This window comes from Engystomops pustulosus, chromosome 9 (assembly GCF_040894005.1).
Source record: "Engystomops pustulosus chromosome 9, aEngPut4.maternal, whole genome shotgun sequence".
In the NCBI taxonomy this organism is placed as follows: Eukaryota; Metazoa; Chordata; class Amphibia; order Anura; family Leptodactylidae; genus Engystomops; species Engystomops pustulosus.
This window is the reverse complement of record NC_092419.1, coordinates 59027526-59042628: the sequence shown is the minus strand read 5'-3', so window position 1 is coordinate 59042628 and position 15103 is coordinate 59027526. Positions and strand designations below refer to the sequence as shown.

The 15103-nt window shown below is 39.9% G+C and overlaps 1 protein-coding gene across 3 annotated transcripts in view; it reads right to left on the bottom strand.

Moving 5' to 3' along the window:
• The window catches only part of LOC140076600 (gamma-aminobutyric acid receptor subunit beta-4), a 298936-nt gene that overhangs the window by 15405 nt on the left and 268428 nt on the right, over positions 1-15103 (bottom strand). For all 3 annotated transcript variants that reach the window (XM_072123197.1, XM_072123198.1, XM_072123199.1), the window contains 2 exons: positions 3090-3242; positions 255-511 (listed from right to left, as the gene is read on the bottom strand). In XM_072123197.1, the coding sequence (XP_071979298.1) occupies positions 255-511; positions 3090-3242 (410 nt within the window). The remainder of the gene's footprint in view (positions 1-254; positions 512-3089; positions 3243-15103) is intronic.

The window sequence follows — 15103 nt, the reverse complement described above, 5'->3', positions numbered from 1 at the left end:
TTGACCATGGTGTTTGAATAGCTGTTATTCTTTTATTGTAATTTCTTGGTGCTATTTTATAGGTGTTGTCTATTAGATACATTTCAAGATTTTATTTACTGTAGTGGAATTTTATTAACAACATTTCAAATAGTGTTGCTCTAAAGATATGTTAGTGCTATTTCTCTATAATATGTTTTACTTTGTTTACATTACTTCCTTGTATTTTTTCCCATTGTTGTGACTATTTTCTCCTTTAGAGGTGAAGAAATTACCTGTTCTCTTACTCTTCTTTCCTCATAACGATGACGTTCATTATTTGATTTGCTTGTTCTCTCATTTAACTTTTTCTGCTGTTGAGGGCCCCGACCAAAGAATACATAATTAACAAATGCATATTCCAATAGAGCAAGAAACACAAACACGAAACATCCCATTAGATATACATCAATAGCTTTAACATATGGGATTTTAGGAAGGGTTTCCCTTAGATGTGTGTTAATTGTTGTCATAGTAAGCACAGTAGTCACTCCTGAAATAAAAAGAAAAACATGTTACTTTTATAGGGAACTAGGGAATCTAAATCAACTTCTTTCCAAAATCTATCACTGAAAAAAAAAGAAAACTGACAGTTTTTGTTCCTTATGAATCTGACTGGATAATTATCTAAATTCTGACTGCACAAGAGGATTTTAATTATCATTGACTGCCTTCTACAATAATTCATCTTTGTTCCTAATACTTTCTTTAGTTTAAAATGAGTCTAAAAACGTATAGGATTTAAAAAAAAAAAAAAGAAAAATATATTTGCACTCCACATGTTGCAGATGTGTTTATGTATGATAAAATATTGAGTTACAATATATAAAATGTCTAGCAAATAAATTATTGTGAAGGTACCGTAATTATATTAAAGGATGGCTGTATTAGGTGATTTTACTCTCCCTTCTTAATCTCCAAGTACTCAGCATTTCATATATGGACAGGAAGTATTTTTTTTTCGGCTCATTTCTTGAGTGACTTCCTGTTTAGACATGAGATGCATCAGTTGTAAAGTTAGGCGGATTTATTACCTGTGTCATTGTATATGTTCTGTTTCCAACTAGCTGTCTGCGTCTACACTGTAATATATTAATGTGACACACAGACATGATTTACTTGGCACACCAAAGTACAATTATTATTATTTGCACACAGCAATAATAAATGATGGAAAGGTCTGGATTGTCTGTGTTCATAAGAATCTGGTCATTAAGACAAATTAAATTCTCCTTATGTTACAACTTTATTGCAATCAATTTTGAGGTGGTTTTGAGTGCAGTTTTGTTAATTTAACAGGTAAAAAACATGAACTGAATGGGTAAATTTGATTTTGAAGGGAAAACTGTTCAACAAATGTTAAATTAACAAAAACTACACCTAAAACTACCTCAAAGCTGATTAAGATGCATCTGCAGCACAATCGGTTTTTAGGTGGCTTTAGGTGCAGTTTTGTAAATTCAGTTCATGTCTCTCACCTGTTAATTTAACAAAACTGCACCTAAAACCACCTCAAAACTGATTATGGTGCAGATGTAACTTCAACATATGACCGCACCCTCAGATTGTTGGTCATATGGCACAGCTGAGAACCAGCTCACAAACACAATAACTGATAATAAGATTACCTTCACAACAATTTATTGTATATTAAATAGAAAATTCAGATTTCTGACTGTTGTGCCCCTTTAAACATACTAGTAGGGAAATAGTTTTCCTACAAATTTACAGAATACTGTTTCCTGAGTGCTAGGACCTAAGAAAAAGTGATGTCAGACTGCTGTCATGTTCGTTCATGTGTAAACTGCTTGCACATGTATTCAAGAACTGTCCGCGCCACACATGTGGCGCATGTGACCTTTTTGTGTGGTGACTGCACTATTTTTCACGCGACACAAATTTCATCACTGAAATGGGCATTCTGATGCACAGCTGCCATGCGCCACATTTATCATGCAACAGAAGTGCTTCACACAAGTGTTATATGTAACACAGAAGTGTTTCACATGCCCCAAATTAAAGGTGCACCAAAAAAAGTTGGTACACTCTGTCAGGTACTGCAGGTGGCACCAGATTCATGGAGCACCCTACACACTAAACAGACAAACTGCATACAGTGCAGTTAGCACTGTTTTTAGTAAATGTGCCCCTTTTATATTTTGTATTTAGATAAATCATGAGCCATAATATTTGAGATAACAAAATAATCATTAAAGGTGCTGTCCACTTTCAGCAAATAATTGATATTGTTTGTATAATGAAAAGTTGTACATTTTGAAAATATACTTTTTGTATCTCTATTTGGAAGCATCAGGGTTTATTTTCTGTGGATAAAAACTGGTTTATGGTCATGTGATATCACACAGGTGAACAACTCATTAGTATCACAAAGAGTAACCAGAGCTTTGTGTTATAATGAGACATGCACCTGTGTGACCACGGACAGATTTCTGTTCACTGGAAATAAACATACAAGCTTCATATAGAATAACAGCAAGTAGAAATCTACAAGAAAACCGTGAGTAATTGATAAAGAAAGTAAATTAGAAAATTGAATAACTTTTCATTACACAATTAGTTTCTAAAAGTTGATTGTGATACATTTTACAGTACTTCTTATCTCACCACTATGGTCAGCTCATGAGAGCTGACCCTAACACACTTTTCGGTTGTAGATTATTATTTACCATGTACTATCTGCTTTCCTGTATGCACATTTCCCTGATTCCAGCATAATGTGTTGCAACTATACAAATAATAATTTTTAAAGTTAAGATGACTGTATTCTTATGGAAGTACTAATACAGAGTGTATATTGTAAAATTGTGTAACTTCACATCATAACATTTATTTTCTGAACCTGGACAACCACTTTCAAACATTGGATAGGCCCCCTTGGGCCACAATTGTTGTTTAATGGGCAGATGGTTATTTGTCTATATTGTAATGAACAAATATGCTTGCTTATATATTGGAGGTTTACGGCAGAATCAAGAGGAATAGTTGTCAGCCAAATAAATGATCAGTTTATACAATCATTTTTTGTCTGTGTCCACCCATACAGTACATACCGAGTGCCACTCTTGCTGCAGATGCATCATAGTTGATCCAGAATGAAACCCACGACAGAATAGTGATCAATATAGATGGCATGTAGGTCTGAAGTATAAAATATCCAATGTTTCTCTTAATTCGAAAACTCAGTGATAGACGGGGATAGGATCCTGGAAAAGTTAGACAAATATTAGACCTTATGTAGGTTTAATTTATTAAAATCTTAAAACAGGATATGGAAGTAATGACCATTCTCTGTCAGGGGGGAATACTTCAGTCATGGGCCCAGACAGTTTAATAATGAAGGGGTATCTGTAGGAGTCACAGTATTCAAGGGTTGAAGTGAATAAAGGGTTTCTTAAATACACCTGTCATAGTAAAATATGAATTAAATAATTTTAAGTTTGAGAAGAAAAATTTATTAAAAATATATGTGTATATTATAATAATAGGAAATTACTAAAGGGTCACAACTAGAAATGGGCAAATTTTTCAAAAATTCATTTCGCCGAGTTCGCCAAATTATCGAATCATGGCGAATCACGTAAAAAAACAGGTATTTCCTGGCTGCAGAGAGCCTGTAGGTTGTTGTAGAACGTTGTACCATGCTTAAATATGCATAGGGAGCGTGGATTGGTCTTCAAACAATTTCATGGGCACTTACAAGGGCCAACTTGACCAAATAAGTGAAGCGGGAACGCAGCCTGACAAGGTAACGTCTGTGCCAGCTTGAAAGGACTGAGCTGAGGGCTAAGATCCCACTGTAACATCAAAGAGTGCACTCTTTTTACACTGACATCAGATCATTCCATAGATTACTACAGAACCTGTTCCGTTAAACACTGATACATGTAGAAACCCACCAAAAGAGTGGAGAGGGTGGAAGCAGTAATTTTGCATTGACGTCACTGATCATTTTGCCCTTCTTTTCATCTGTCAGTGACTGCTTTCAAATGGACAATAATCCATCAGTATTGCTAAAGCCAAAAACAAACAGGAGTTGATCCAAAACAGAGATGGCCAGTAAATGGGATATTTGCATGTCCTTTGTGTATTGCTTTTGGCTATTAATCAATCAATCAATCAATCAATGACAAATTATGGAGGTGGCAGCAACATCGTAGGCCACAGAGTGGCACAATGACATAGCGTGGAGGTGGCAGCAGCTGCAGGAGGTCAGAGCAAAAATCACTCCAACTATGTTGCGATATCAACTTTAGCAACAAAAAAGAATTGAAATTTGGGGTATACAGATCTCCTTGAACGGACACCCTGGACTTTGAGCAAAAATCACTCCATCAGCTACTGAGTACAAACAGCTGGAAGCTAGAGGCAGCACACGCAGTGGGAAATGATGGGATTGCAAATGGCCGTCTGTTTTTATAGGGCTGTGACATCACATAAGCCTGCCGGTCGCTGATTGGCTTATATGCCTGCACATGTGTGAACGTCTTCCCAGACTTCTCTGCACCATGTAACAAATTGTGCTAGCAGCCATTTTTCTAATAAGGTAGGGGGGGGGGATGTGTTCCCACGAATCACCGTAAACCTCGGATTCATGCTGAACCAAAGTTTTCCTGAAATCCTAAATGAATTCCACTTTGTTAGAATCGATTAGCCCATCTCTAGTCACAACACATTAGTCAAGCTAAAAGGAGAAAGTGGAGTTTAGGGTGTTTGAGTCAGGATCACTGGGGAAGAGATATATAGAGAAGTGAAGTGGGTGTCTATTAATGATAACTTTAGGTTTGTTCAATTGAATATAATATATAGAGTGTATTATTCAACATATGTGTTATTTAAAGCGGGTTGAGAGGAAATTCGCACTGTGGTCGCTGCAAACAAGAGTTTGCAGACTTAGCACATTTGTTATGGTCATGTCCTATTATACAGGAATACTGGTATGATATATTTGAGGATATTAATAGAAATTTGGGTTTAGATCTTCCTGTTTGAAACAATTAGACAATCCTTGGATATATTGGGGTATTAATAGCTCCCAAAATAACAAAGAGATTGCTGGCAGAGCTGTTATTTTTGGGTCACTTGGTGTTGATTATGGGATGGAAAGGAGTAAAGAAACTTAAACTGTACATTGGCAGAATTTGGTAAGAAGATACACAATTATGAGTCATCGGTTAGGATTGAAAGTATGGAATATCGTATCTGGAAACAATGGAGGGTATGAGAGATGAGTGATTTGTGTTTTTTTTTCCCGCATGCCTAGTCGAGGGTGGGGGTTGGGGGTAAGAAATCTGTTATGAATTTTTGGATGAAGCTTTGTGAATAATTGATTAAGATGTGTATTATAACAATTCTGTACTTTCTATATTTTTTTTTTAAGAGTTATCTGTTTCTTTGCTGGAAGTGAGGCCCTGTCTGCCAGTATTGACTTCCTGTGCAGCAGTAAACAGCTTCCTTCCCTCCCTCTGGCTTGGCTTGTTACCAGGGTGGGACTGGCCCACCAGTGTGGCGTTGAAATTACCGGTGGGCCCTGATACCTGCTGACCCCACCCCCTAACCGTGCCAACTCCACTCTTTTTTCAGTTTGCGACTTGAACTCTGTGTCGTTCCGACTCAAATGGAGTTGAAAGCAATGATGATGCAAAGAGCTATGAGCTCTCCACATCATCATTGTGCCTCTCTGATGCTATGTGCAGCAGGCGGCAGGCGCGATATGATGACATCACTGCCTGCTGGCCTTTTGTACATAGCAGCAGAGAAGAAGAGGAGCTGCTGAGGAGGGTGGAAATGAGGGGGGGGGGGGGAGTGGAAGGGGGTCCACAATAAGAGGTGAGGGGGGGCATAATTAGAGGGGGAGTAGGGCTACAATAAGAGGGGTAAATGAGAGGAGGCTCCCAATATAATGAGTGGCCACAATATGTAGGGGAGATGAAGGGTCCACAATATGAGGGGGAGGTGAGGGGAAGCAATATGAACAGGAGATGAAAAGCCACAATATAAGGAGGAGATCAGAGGCTACACTAGGAGGAGGAGCTAAGGGGCCACAATATGAGGAGGGAGATAAGGGGGGTCACAATATGTGGGGGAGATGAGAGGCCGCAATATGAGGAAGGACATGAGAGGCCACAATATGAGGGGAAGTTGAGAGGCCACAATATGAGAGGGAAATGAGAGGCCACAATATCAGGGGGAGATGAGAGGCCACAATATGAGGAGGAGAAAAGAGGGCCACAATATGTTGGGGGAGGCACCAGCTTAATGCTGGACTTTAAGGCCATGTTCACAAGATGTATTTTGAAGCATATATCAAGCGCATCTAGAGAATCACCTCCCTGAGCACAGATGTCTTCAGACCTGTAAGAAGCAACATGTGTTTTGCCACGCTAAGAAAACACTTGATGCTGCTTTTCAGACACAAGCTTTAGGTCTAGACACATCTGTGTTTAGGGAATAGATATTGTGGATGTACTTAATGTGCGTTTCAAAACGAAATTACATGATGTGAACATGCCGCTATGCAGCTCTCACACTGTGAGGGAGATTTTTCAGAACTGTTCTAGTGGCAACCAATCAGAGCTCAGCTTTATTTTGTAACCAGCTGTAGGAAAATGAAAGCTGAGCTCTCATTTGTTGCCATGGGCAACTAGAACAGTTCTGCTCCAAGACACTTCTGAAAACCTCTCCCTCTGTGTTTGCATTTGACATTTTTACCGCATTTTGAAACTTATTGGCTTAAGGGCCATAACTTCCTTTTTTTGTGCATTACCATAAAAATGTGTGTCACGTTTCTTTTGTGAGACATAGGGATAGTTAAAAAGAAGTTTATATTAAATTAACGCAAGAGGACCATTCTAAATAAATATATAGTCTATAGATAATTTTATACTGTAGAGGGGGATTTTTAAAATTTTATTAGGGAATAAGGATGAATAAGGACGAAGGCTGCAAACCAGCCAAAACGCGCGTTGGGGCCGTTGTCTTCCAGGCAACAATCAGTGCAACATGGGTAAGCCTTCTGTCTCACTTGTGATTACCACTTTCCATTCTATTGTTATTTGTTTACTGTCATTTATCAATGCTTCCCATTAGTACTACATATGTGTTAATGGCCACGGATGCCCTATTTTACATCTACAGAGCGTAAACACATTTTATACCAGCCTGATCTGTTGTTTGGCATACAACATTGTCTTGTGTGTCCCCTGCGGTGGGGCCATTTTTTAACCAGTATTTGTTATTCTTTCACAATAAAATAAATATTTTGTGCTACTATCTACTTTGTGTAAATTTATGCTATTCTGTTGGATTACTTCTTCTTCTACGTCTTTCCACCACTACACAGGCTACATTCACATTGATTGTGCATGATTGTTACAGGCTGTAACTAACTGTCCTCTTTTAGGTTACTACTAGTTATAGTCTGCAGCGATGCACCAATGTGACATAACTGCTGCAGCCCACATACAAAGAGAGAATACAACAGAGGATATCGGTATCTCAAACTATTTTAGATCAACCATACTTATACTCCAAAGTCCATCAATCCTGAGGTGCCAACGACTTTATTTTAGGCTCAGTATCGATTGCAAATTGAAAATTAGGGCACTCTTTCTATTGATTAAAGAACTATTGGCACTTTGACCATTGGCTGTTGTGGGGGCATAATTGAGATCTCTAGGGGAACAAGAGAAAAGTATTGAGTTTGTGAAGGAGATGATGATAAAGTGAGGAACCTAAAACTTTTGTGTTATTAAATTTAATGTGTGTAAAGTTGTGGCAGTAACAAACTGACTTAGCGGCCAGGTAGAAGAAGATAATGAAAGAGAACTCCAATCAAAATCGTCATGTGCAAGTTTCCACATTGTTATGGCCTTTACTACTCATGAGTGCACAATTCTGAAACATCTCCCCTATGTTATAACTCTCTATTATCTTCTTCTATGAAGGGGAGCTACATGGAGATTGTCTTATGCTACAGCAAATTTATCATCCAGCATCAGACACTGTGATAAATTGACGGTATAAGGCTTCCTCACTCTGCTTGTTTCTACATAACAGGCTCTGTTATTTGTTTGTTTTTATCCGCTAAATTTCAGATCATCTAAAAACTGTAGACCGTTTGAAGTCCACCTCTACACACTGTGATACTTTTAAATGTATGTTTACAATGTAATGAATTTGGAACCACACATGTGCCAATAATTCACAGGCTGGGCACACAGCAGGGCTGAGAAGGGAGGGAGCAACATTTCGCTTTTGGAGCACCCTTGTCACTAGATTGGTGTTGGGGTGCCCCTGAGGTACCAGTACAATAGAAACCCCTGAGTAGTGAACCCATTTTAGGAAAGGGCACCCCTCAAAGAATTTAACAAGGGTTGTATGAACATTTTAACCCCTAAGATGCTGGGCCACATTTAATACAAAGTGAAGGGGGCAGTGTAAAAGTTGCATTGTTTTCTCAAAAGTGCCAGAGAAGGAAGAAATGTATTCAGCCCAACTCATCCCACTGTAGATAAACACCCCCAAAATTATTCTGTTTGTTATTATGGGTATGGCAATACCCCATGTGTGGCAATAGTCTACAGGCAACAACATCTAGTGGCAATAGTCTACAGACAACAAAATCTAGTTTTTGGCGCACCTTTTTCACTAGACTTTTGTTGGGGTGCCCCTGAGGTACCAGTACAATAGAAACCCCTAAGTAGTGACCCCATTTTAGGAAAGGGCAACCCTCAAAGAATTTATTTAAGGTTGTATGAGCATTTTAACCCATAAGAGTAAAATTTGTCGAGTAAAATTTGCTTTGCAATTTCTCAAAATTTGTCATTGTAGTGTCAAAAGTATTTTTGCCCAATTCATGCCACTGGAGACAAACACCCCAAAAATCATCATGCAGGTTCTCCAGGGTATGTGGCAATAATCTTCAAAATGGAGAAACAACAGGGCTCGGAAGAGAATGGCATGAAAATGACATTTACATTTTTTTTGGCACCATAAAACATTTGTAGATGCCCTTAAGGATCAGTACAGTAGAAACCCCTGACAACTGACCTTATTTTACACCCCTCCATGAATTAATCTAGTGGTGTAGTGAGCATTTTAACCCCACAGGTGGACCCCAAGGATGATGCATAATGGATAGTGTATAGTACAAATTATCCATTATGTCATCTTGTACCCAGCTCATGCCACGGGAAACAAACACCCCAAAAATCATGATGCAGGTTCTCCGAGGTACGGCAATACCCCATATCTGGCAATAATCTACAGGCTGGGCACATGGCATAGCTCATCAGAGAAGGTGCGGCATGATGTGTGCATTTATACAATTATATATCCAGGGACGTGTTGTAACTCCGAAAAACACTGTTTTTTTTAGGCCCTTTTTGGAGCACAGCCTGCACCTCTTCTGTGTCCTTCCCTTGCTGGCTGTTTGGGGAACTTCTCCTGGAAACTGCTGCCCTGGTTCAATGCGTGGTTTGGCCTCGTTTACAGACGTACCAGCACTCCCCCTTTCCTGGTCTCCAAATCAACTGCTTGACTACCAATACTTGAAATTCCAGTTAAGTTCCCCTCTAGCCTGCACCATCTGCATGATGTGCACGGCCAGTTTCTTGTACCACACCGTCGACTTCCACTTGGCGTTGTATCGCTGAAGTACCTGGTCCAACAAATCCACCCCACCCATGTACCTATTGTAATCCAAAATATGGTCTGGCTTCAGGGCTTCTGTACTGGTACCTCGTACAGGGGCAGGGGTGGTGGTGTGCTCATGTATTGTTGTTAGTACAAGGACCTCTCTATTGTCCTTGTACCTAGGCACTTCAGAAGTCTTAGGCGCTTCAGGCACTACAACGAAAGCGCCTTCTTGGGGGTTCCTCAGAGTTGCTTTGTGAGGACAAGGTGGACAAATTAAACATCCCCACACTCGTCCCCACTAGCAGACTCCATATCGGAGGCCATATAATTTTATACCTCCAAGTCGGTATATGTCTTCTGGGACATGATGGGGGGATAGTAGACAGAACAACCCCTGCTGCTCCACACCACGCCTGCTCCTCCACAGCTCGCCTGCCCCTCCACACCACGCCTGCCCCTCAACACACCGCCTTCTCCTCCACAAAATGCCTGCTCCTCCACAAAATGCCTACTACTCGATAAAACGCCTACTCCTCCACGCGGTGCCTGCTCCTCCATGTTAATTGTGTGTTTTGGGATACAGTACAGGGACAGATCACTAGAAACACCACCAATCACAAAATGGCAATGTTGATCTGCAATGGGCAATGTAAGATCTGCCCAAAAATCGTCACAGATCGCCGTCATTGGCCAGTTTGTATTGACTGGCCAATGGCGACGATCAACGTCACAGGACCAATCAGATTTGTCCTGTGATGTCATCTAGCATCAAGGTTACATCCAAAGTGCAAGTAGCAGTCGTGTCCGATATATTGGACGCTAAGCGTTATGTCACTGCGCTCAATGTTCGATATATTGGATGCAGAGCATGAAGAGGTTAATATTTTGTTGTGTGTGTGTGCATTTACTCTATAAAAGCCCCTTGGGGGACATTTTCACTTTTATTTTTCTTTTTTTACATTTCCCTTTTTTTTCCCCCTGTATCTGAGGCATCTATTAGAGCCTCAGTTACAGGGGAATGCCCACTTGTCAAACTAGGGATTCTGATCAGAGCTGTACTGGGTCTAATTAGACCCAGAAGCTCTGATTAACCCCTCCAGACCCGGTGGTCACATAACCGTCAAGTCTATGAAGCCGGCGGCCGTGCTGGCTCAGCTCCTTTATGAATCGCAAACATTCAGTGCGATGCGCCGAAGAGTGGAGAAGGGAGACGCGGTAACGAACCGCATCTCTCTTCTCCCTACGGTCTCTGGGAGTCTCCTGCTCCCGTGATGTCGCTGCAGACCCTGGACCTACGCCAGCTGACGTCTAAAGTCAACGGGCGGTCTGAGAGGAGTTAATACAGTAGTGTTATTTTTGTTTCTTTTCTGTTTCTTTTCTGGAACCTAACTGTTTCAATTAAATGTATGGCTCAGAAAAAAAGCAGGACAAATACAACGCTTACAAACCCTGATTCAGATTAAACATCAAACAACTCTTGGGAAAATGTATCTGTATAAATTATATTGTATAATGCCATATTTCTGGCAATGTCAACCCAATGCTCCATTGTTGTTGGAAACCAGAACATTTTTGTATGTTTGTATTGACATTGTAGTACTTAAAATAATAAAAACAATATTAAGTTATATTATATACAGCACCCTCCACTCCCCAGTTATATCATAAGCAGCCTCCCCTCCGTTATATTATATAAAGCCTCCCCTTTCAAGTTATAATATATGTTGCCTACCTTCCCAAGTTAAACTATATACCTCCCCTGCCCAGTGATATTGTTGAGTGGAGAATGAAGGACATCTGGGAATTAATCTGCTGCAGCAAGGAAAAGGGCCCACACTTTGCTTACTTGCATTATGAGCTCTCCCCTCCTCACTTCCTCAAGAGAAGGAAGCTCCTCATGTAAGCCCTGTCCTGTATATATAGAACAACACTCTATATAGATAATTCCCTGTAAAGGAGGGAGTCATGGTCGAATTTAGGTTGGTTGGGGCCCCTGGGTGCAAAATCTGGTGGGGGCCCCCATTGAATGTAGTCTAGACAGGGTAGAGTAATCACTATATACAGACACCCAACAATAACTATATACAGCCCCCAGTAATCACTACATACAACCCTCAGCAATCAATGTATACAGCCCCAAGTAATCACAATATACAGCCCCCCAGTAATCACTATATACAACCCCCAGCAATCACTATATACAGCCTTCCAGAAATCACTATATACAACCCCCAGCAATCACTAAATACAGCCGCCCAGCAATCACGTTATACAGCTCCCCATAACTAGTATATACAGCTCCCCAGTAATCACTATATACAGCCCCCAGCAATCACTATATAAAGCCCCCAGCAATCACTATATACGGCCCCCCATCAATAACTATATACAGCCCCCAGTAATCACTATATACAGCCACCAGTAATCACTATATACATCCCCCCAATAACTACATACAGCCCCCAGTAATCACTATATACAGCCCCCAGCAATAAATATGTACAGCCCCCAGCAATAAATATATACAGCCCCAGTAATCACTGTATACAGAACCCACCCCAGTAATCACTATATACAACCCCCAACAATAAATATATACAGCCCCCCAGCAATCACTATATAGAGCCCGCCTGCAATAACTTTATATAGCCCCCAGAAATACCAATATATAGAGCCCCCAGTAATCACTATATACAACCCCCCAGTGATCACTATATACAGCCCCCCCAGAAATCAGTATATACAGCTCCCCAGTATTCACTATATACAGGCCCCCACCAATAACTATATACAGCCCCCAGTAATCACGATATGCACCCCAGCATTAATTATATACAGTCCCTCCCAACATTACCTATATACAGTCCCACAGCATTAATTATATACAGTCCCCCTATAACAACTATATACAACACCCTATACTAACTATATATAGACACCCATAATAACTATATACACCCCTATTAATAACTATATACAGTCCCCCTATTACAACTATATACATCCCCTTATAACTTTATACACCTCCTATAATAACTATATAGTCCCCCTATTATAACTATATGCCTCATAATGACTATATAAACCCCCTATAATAACTAACCATATACAGTCCCCCTATTATGACTATATACACCTCCTATAATAACTAACTATATACAATCCCCCTATAAAACCTATAAGCAATACAAGGTGAAATAATAAAATTATACTTCAGCTTCTTCTGTTCCCTGATGCGCGCCGACCTCATCGTCTTCCCTCGTGGTGTCCCTCGGACATATACCAAGATGGAGGTGCCGTCAGGAAGCGCAGTGACATCACACTCAGAGCAGTGGCGTCACACATTGCCCTGGCGCCAACAGAAGGGCGCCACCATCTTGATTTACCTTTTATTGTTCCCTGGCTCTGCCACAGGCTGAAGTCGGGACATGCCCCATGTCTGGTACGGCAAATACATAGCCTGGACCCAAATACACCTGTATAAAGGTCTAATATGATCTATTTATCATGTATATCATGCATGTAGTTATCATGCATGGGGTGAAGGGGTGCTTTGTACAAGAGCTGCAGCTTTTGTCTAGTTGATTATTTGTTTTTATACAAGTGTAGGGAAAGCTGAGGGTGTACAGGTAGAGAAAAGAATGTAGGTGTTTTGTTATTACATTAGTTAGGGTCCCTGTCAGCACATGACTGAGTGCTGGAAGTAGACTAGGGGAAATCAGCTAAAAGAGCAGTGCAGAGAGGAGAGGGGTTGTGTCTAACATGCACATTCTCACTCTGTATTCAGCCCAGTGTGGACAGGATGTGCCTAGCAATGGCCATATGAGGAGTCACTGACGGAAACTTATAGCAGCAGGAAGAAATAAGCAAGATTCGGGTAACTAATCCAATGAAAAGTTTTTTTTACATGTCAGAAATCATAGAATTATAAATCTACCCCAATATTGTACTGGCAGAGTGAACCAGAAAGTGACACATGTGTGCCCCAAAAGGTTGAATTGTGAAATGTACCTTTTTAATGATTTTAGTAGAATGTGTTGATATAGTATATAATTTGTGTAGAGAGGAGGGAAAACATCTTAATCTATTGTAGAATTTTGACTCCCTAAGGTGGCGGTGTCCGAGCTGAATGTCTATTTGTAACAATAGCTATGCATTTACCTTTACCTGCTCATAAGGATAACCAAAAAAAGAAATGTTTATGTACCAGTATATGCAATCTAACAAATACTGCCTGAAATTGATATCCAGTTACTTCCCTGCATAATACCCAATAGCTTGTTCAGAATTTCATTCCATTAAGAGGGTTATCTCTTTCTAGACTAAATCATACAGTTCTGTGTCCTGCAACATGTAGAGATAAAGTATCTAATATTTATTCAGATGGCATATGCATAGACCTAAGGAAGAATGCTTGAAACAAGCTTGTAAGCAACAGCCTTGTTCCATTAAATAGCTTTGGAGCTGTCTGAGACCCTATGCTTACATACTAGGTTGTCATGGTAACTGATGAAATTACGATTACGATATAGAAGACAAGCAATCATGGAGTAGAAGAGTAGACATGAAATTAGTCTTTTTCCATCCTATTTATAGATCACATACATGTCCTGAACAATTTGTGTCACAATGGCCTATTTGGTAGATTACTTGTGTTAAAGTCTATTATGTCCACACGTTACAATTGTATACAAAGAATAATTCAAATGGTACATTATACTTAATTATTCTAATTAATATAATGTAGTTAAAAAACAGATTTGGATCTCAGAATTGTATGGGGGTATGGTTCTCAGAACTGTAAATGGCCCTTTACCCGAATCAGTAAGGTCAGTTTCATTTTGCAGGCTAAACAGTAATCTAACAGAGAGGAGATCCACTGGTGTACCTAGGTTATTTACATTTATGGTATTTATGCTACTTTAGTTTCATGTAAATAAGTCTAATAGGGTTTTTGCTATCCTCTAAATTATTCACTTTTTTACAAGTACAAAGGATAATCGATTGCTGGTCTTGACCTGATTATTTCTTTTCTGAAAAATTAATCACAGCACCAGCCTGTAAATGTTTTTATCCCCAACTTCCCCTTCAAATGTAGTGGGTACATTGCATGCTCTTTCCTCATGACTGGAAAAAGCTTTTCCTCTAACTTGACAGGTAGAACATATGATATAAAATTAACTGCAGGTCCGTGGGTGTCATCTACAGAGCAGTCTGCCAATGTGGTCTTGAATATATTGGTAAGATCAAAAGGGAATTGCAGAGATGCATAGGGAACCACGTTTGCAACATTACACATCATAGTGACACCCCCTTTCACATAATTTCCATGTTTTTTACGTGGGTCAATTAATGTCAATTGGTTCATGGGGATCATCCGTGTATCCCCCAGTGCCAGAGGGTGTGAAAAGGACAAGTCAATTTTGCA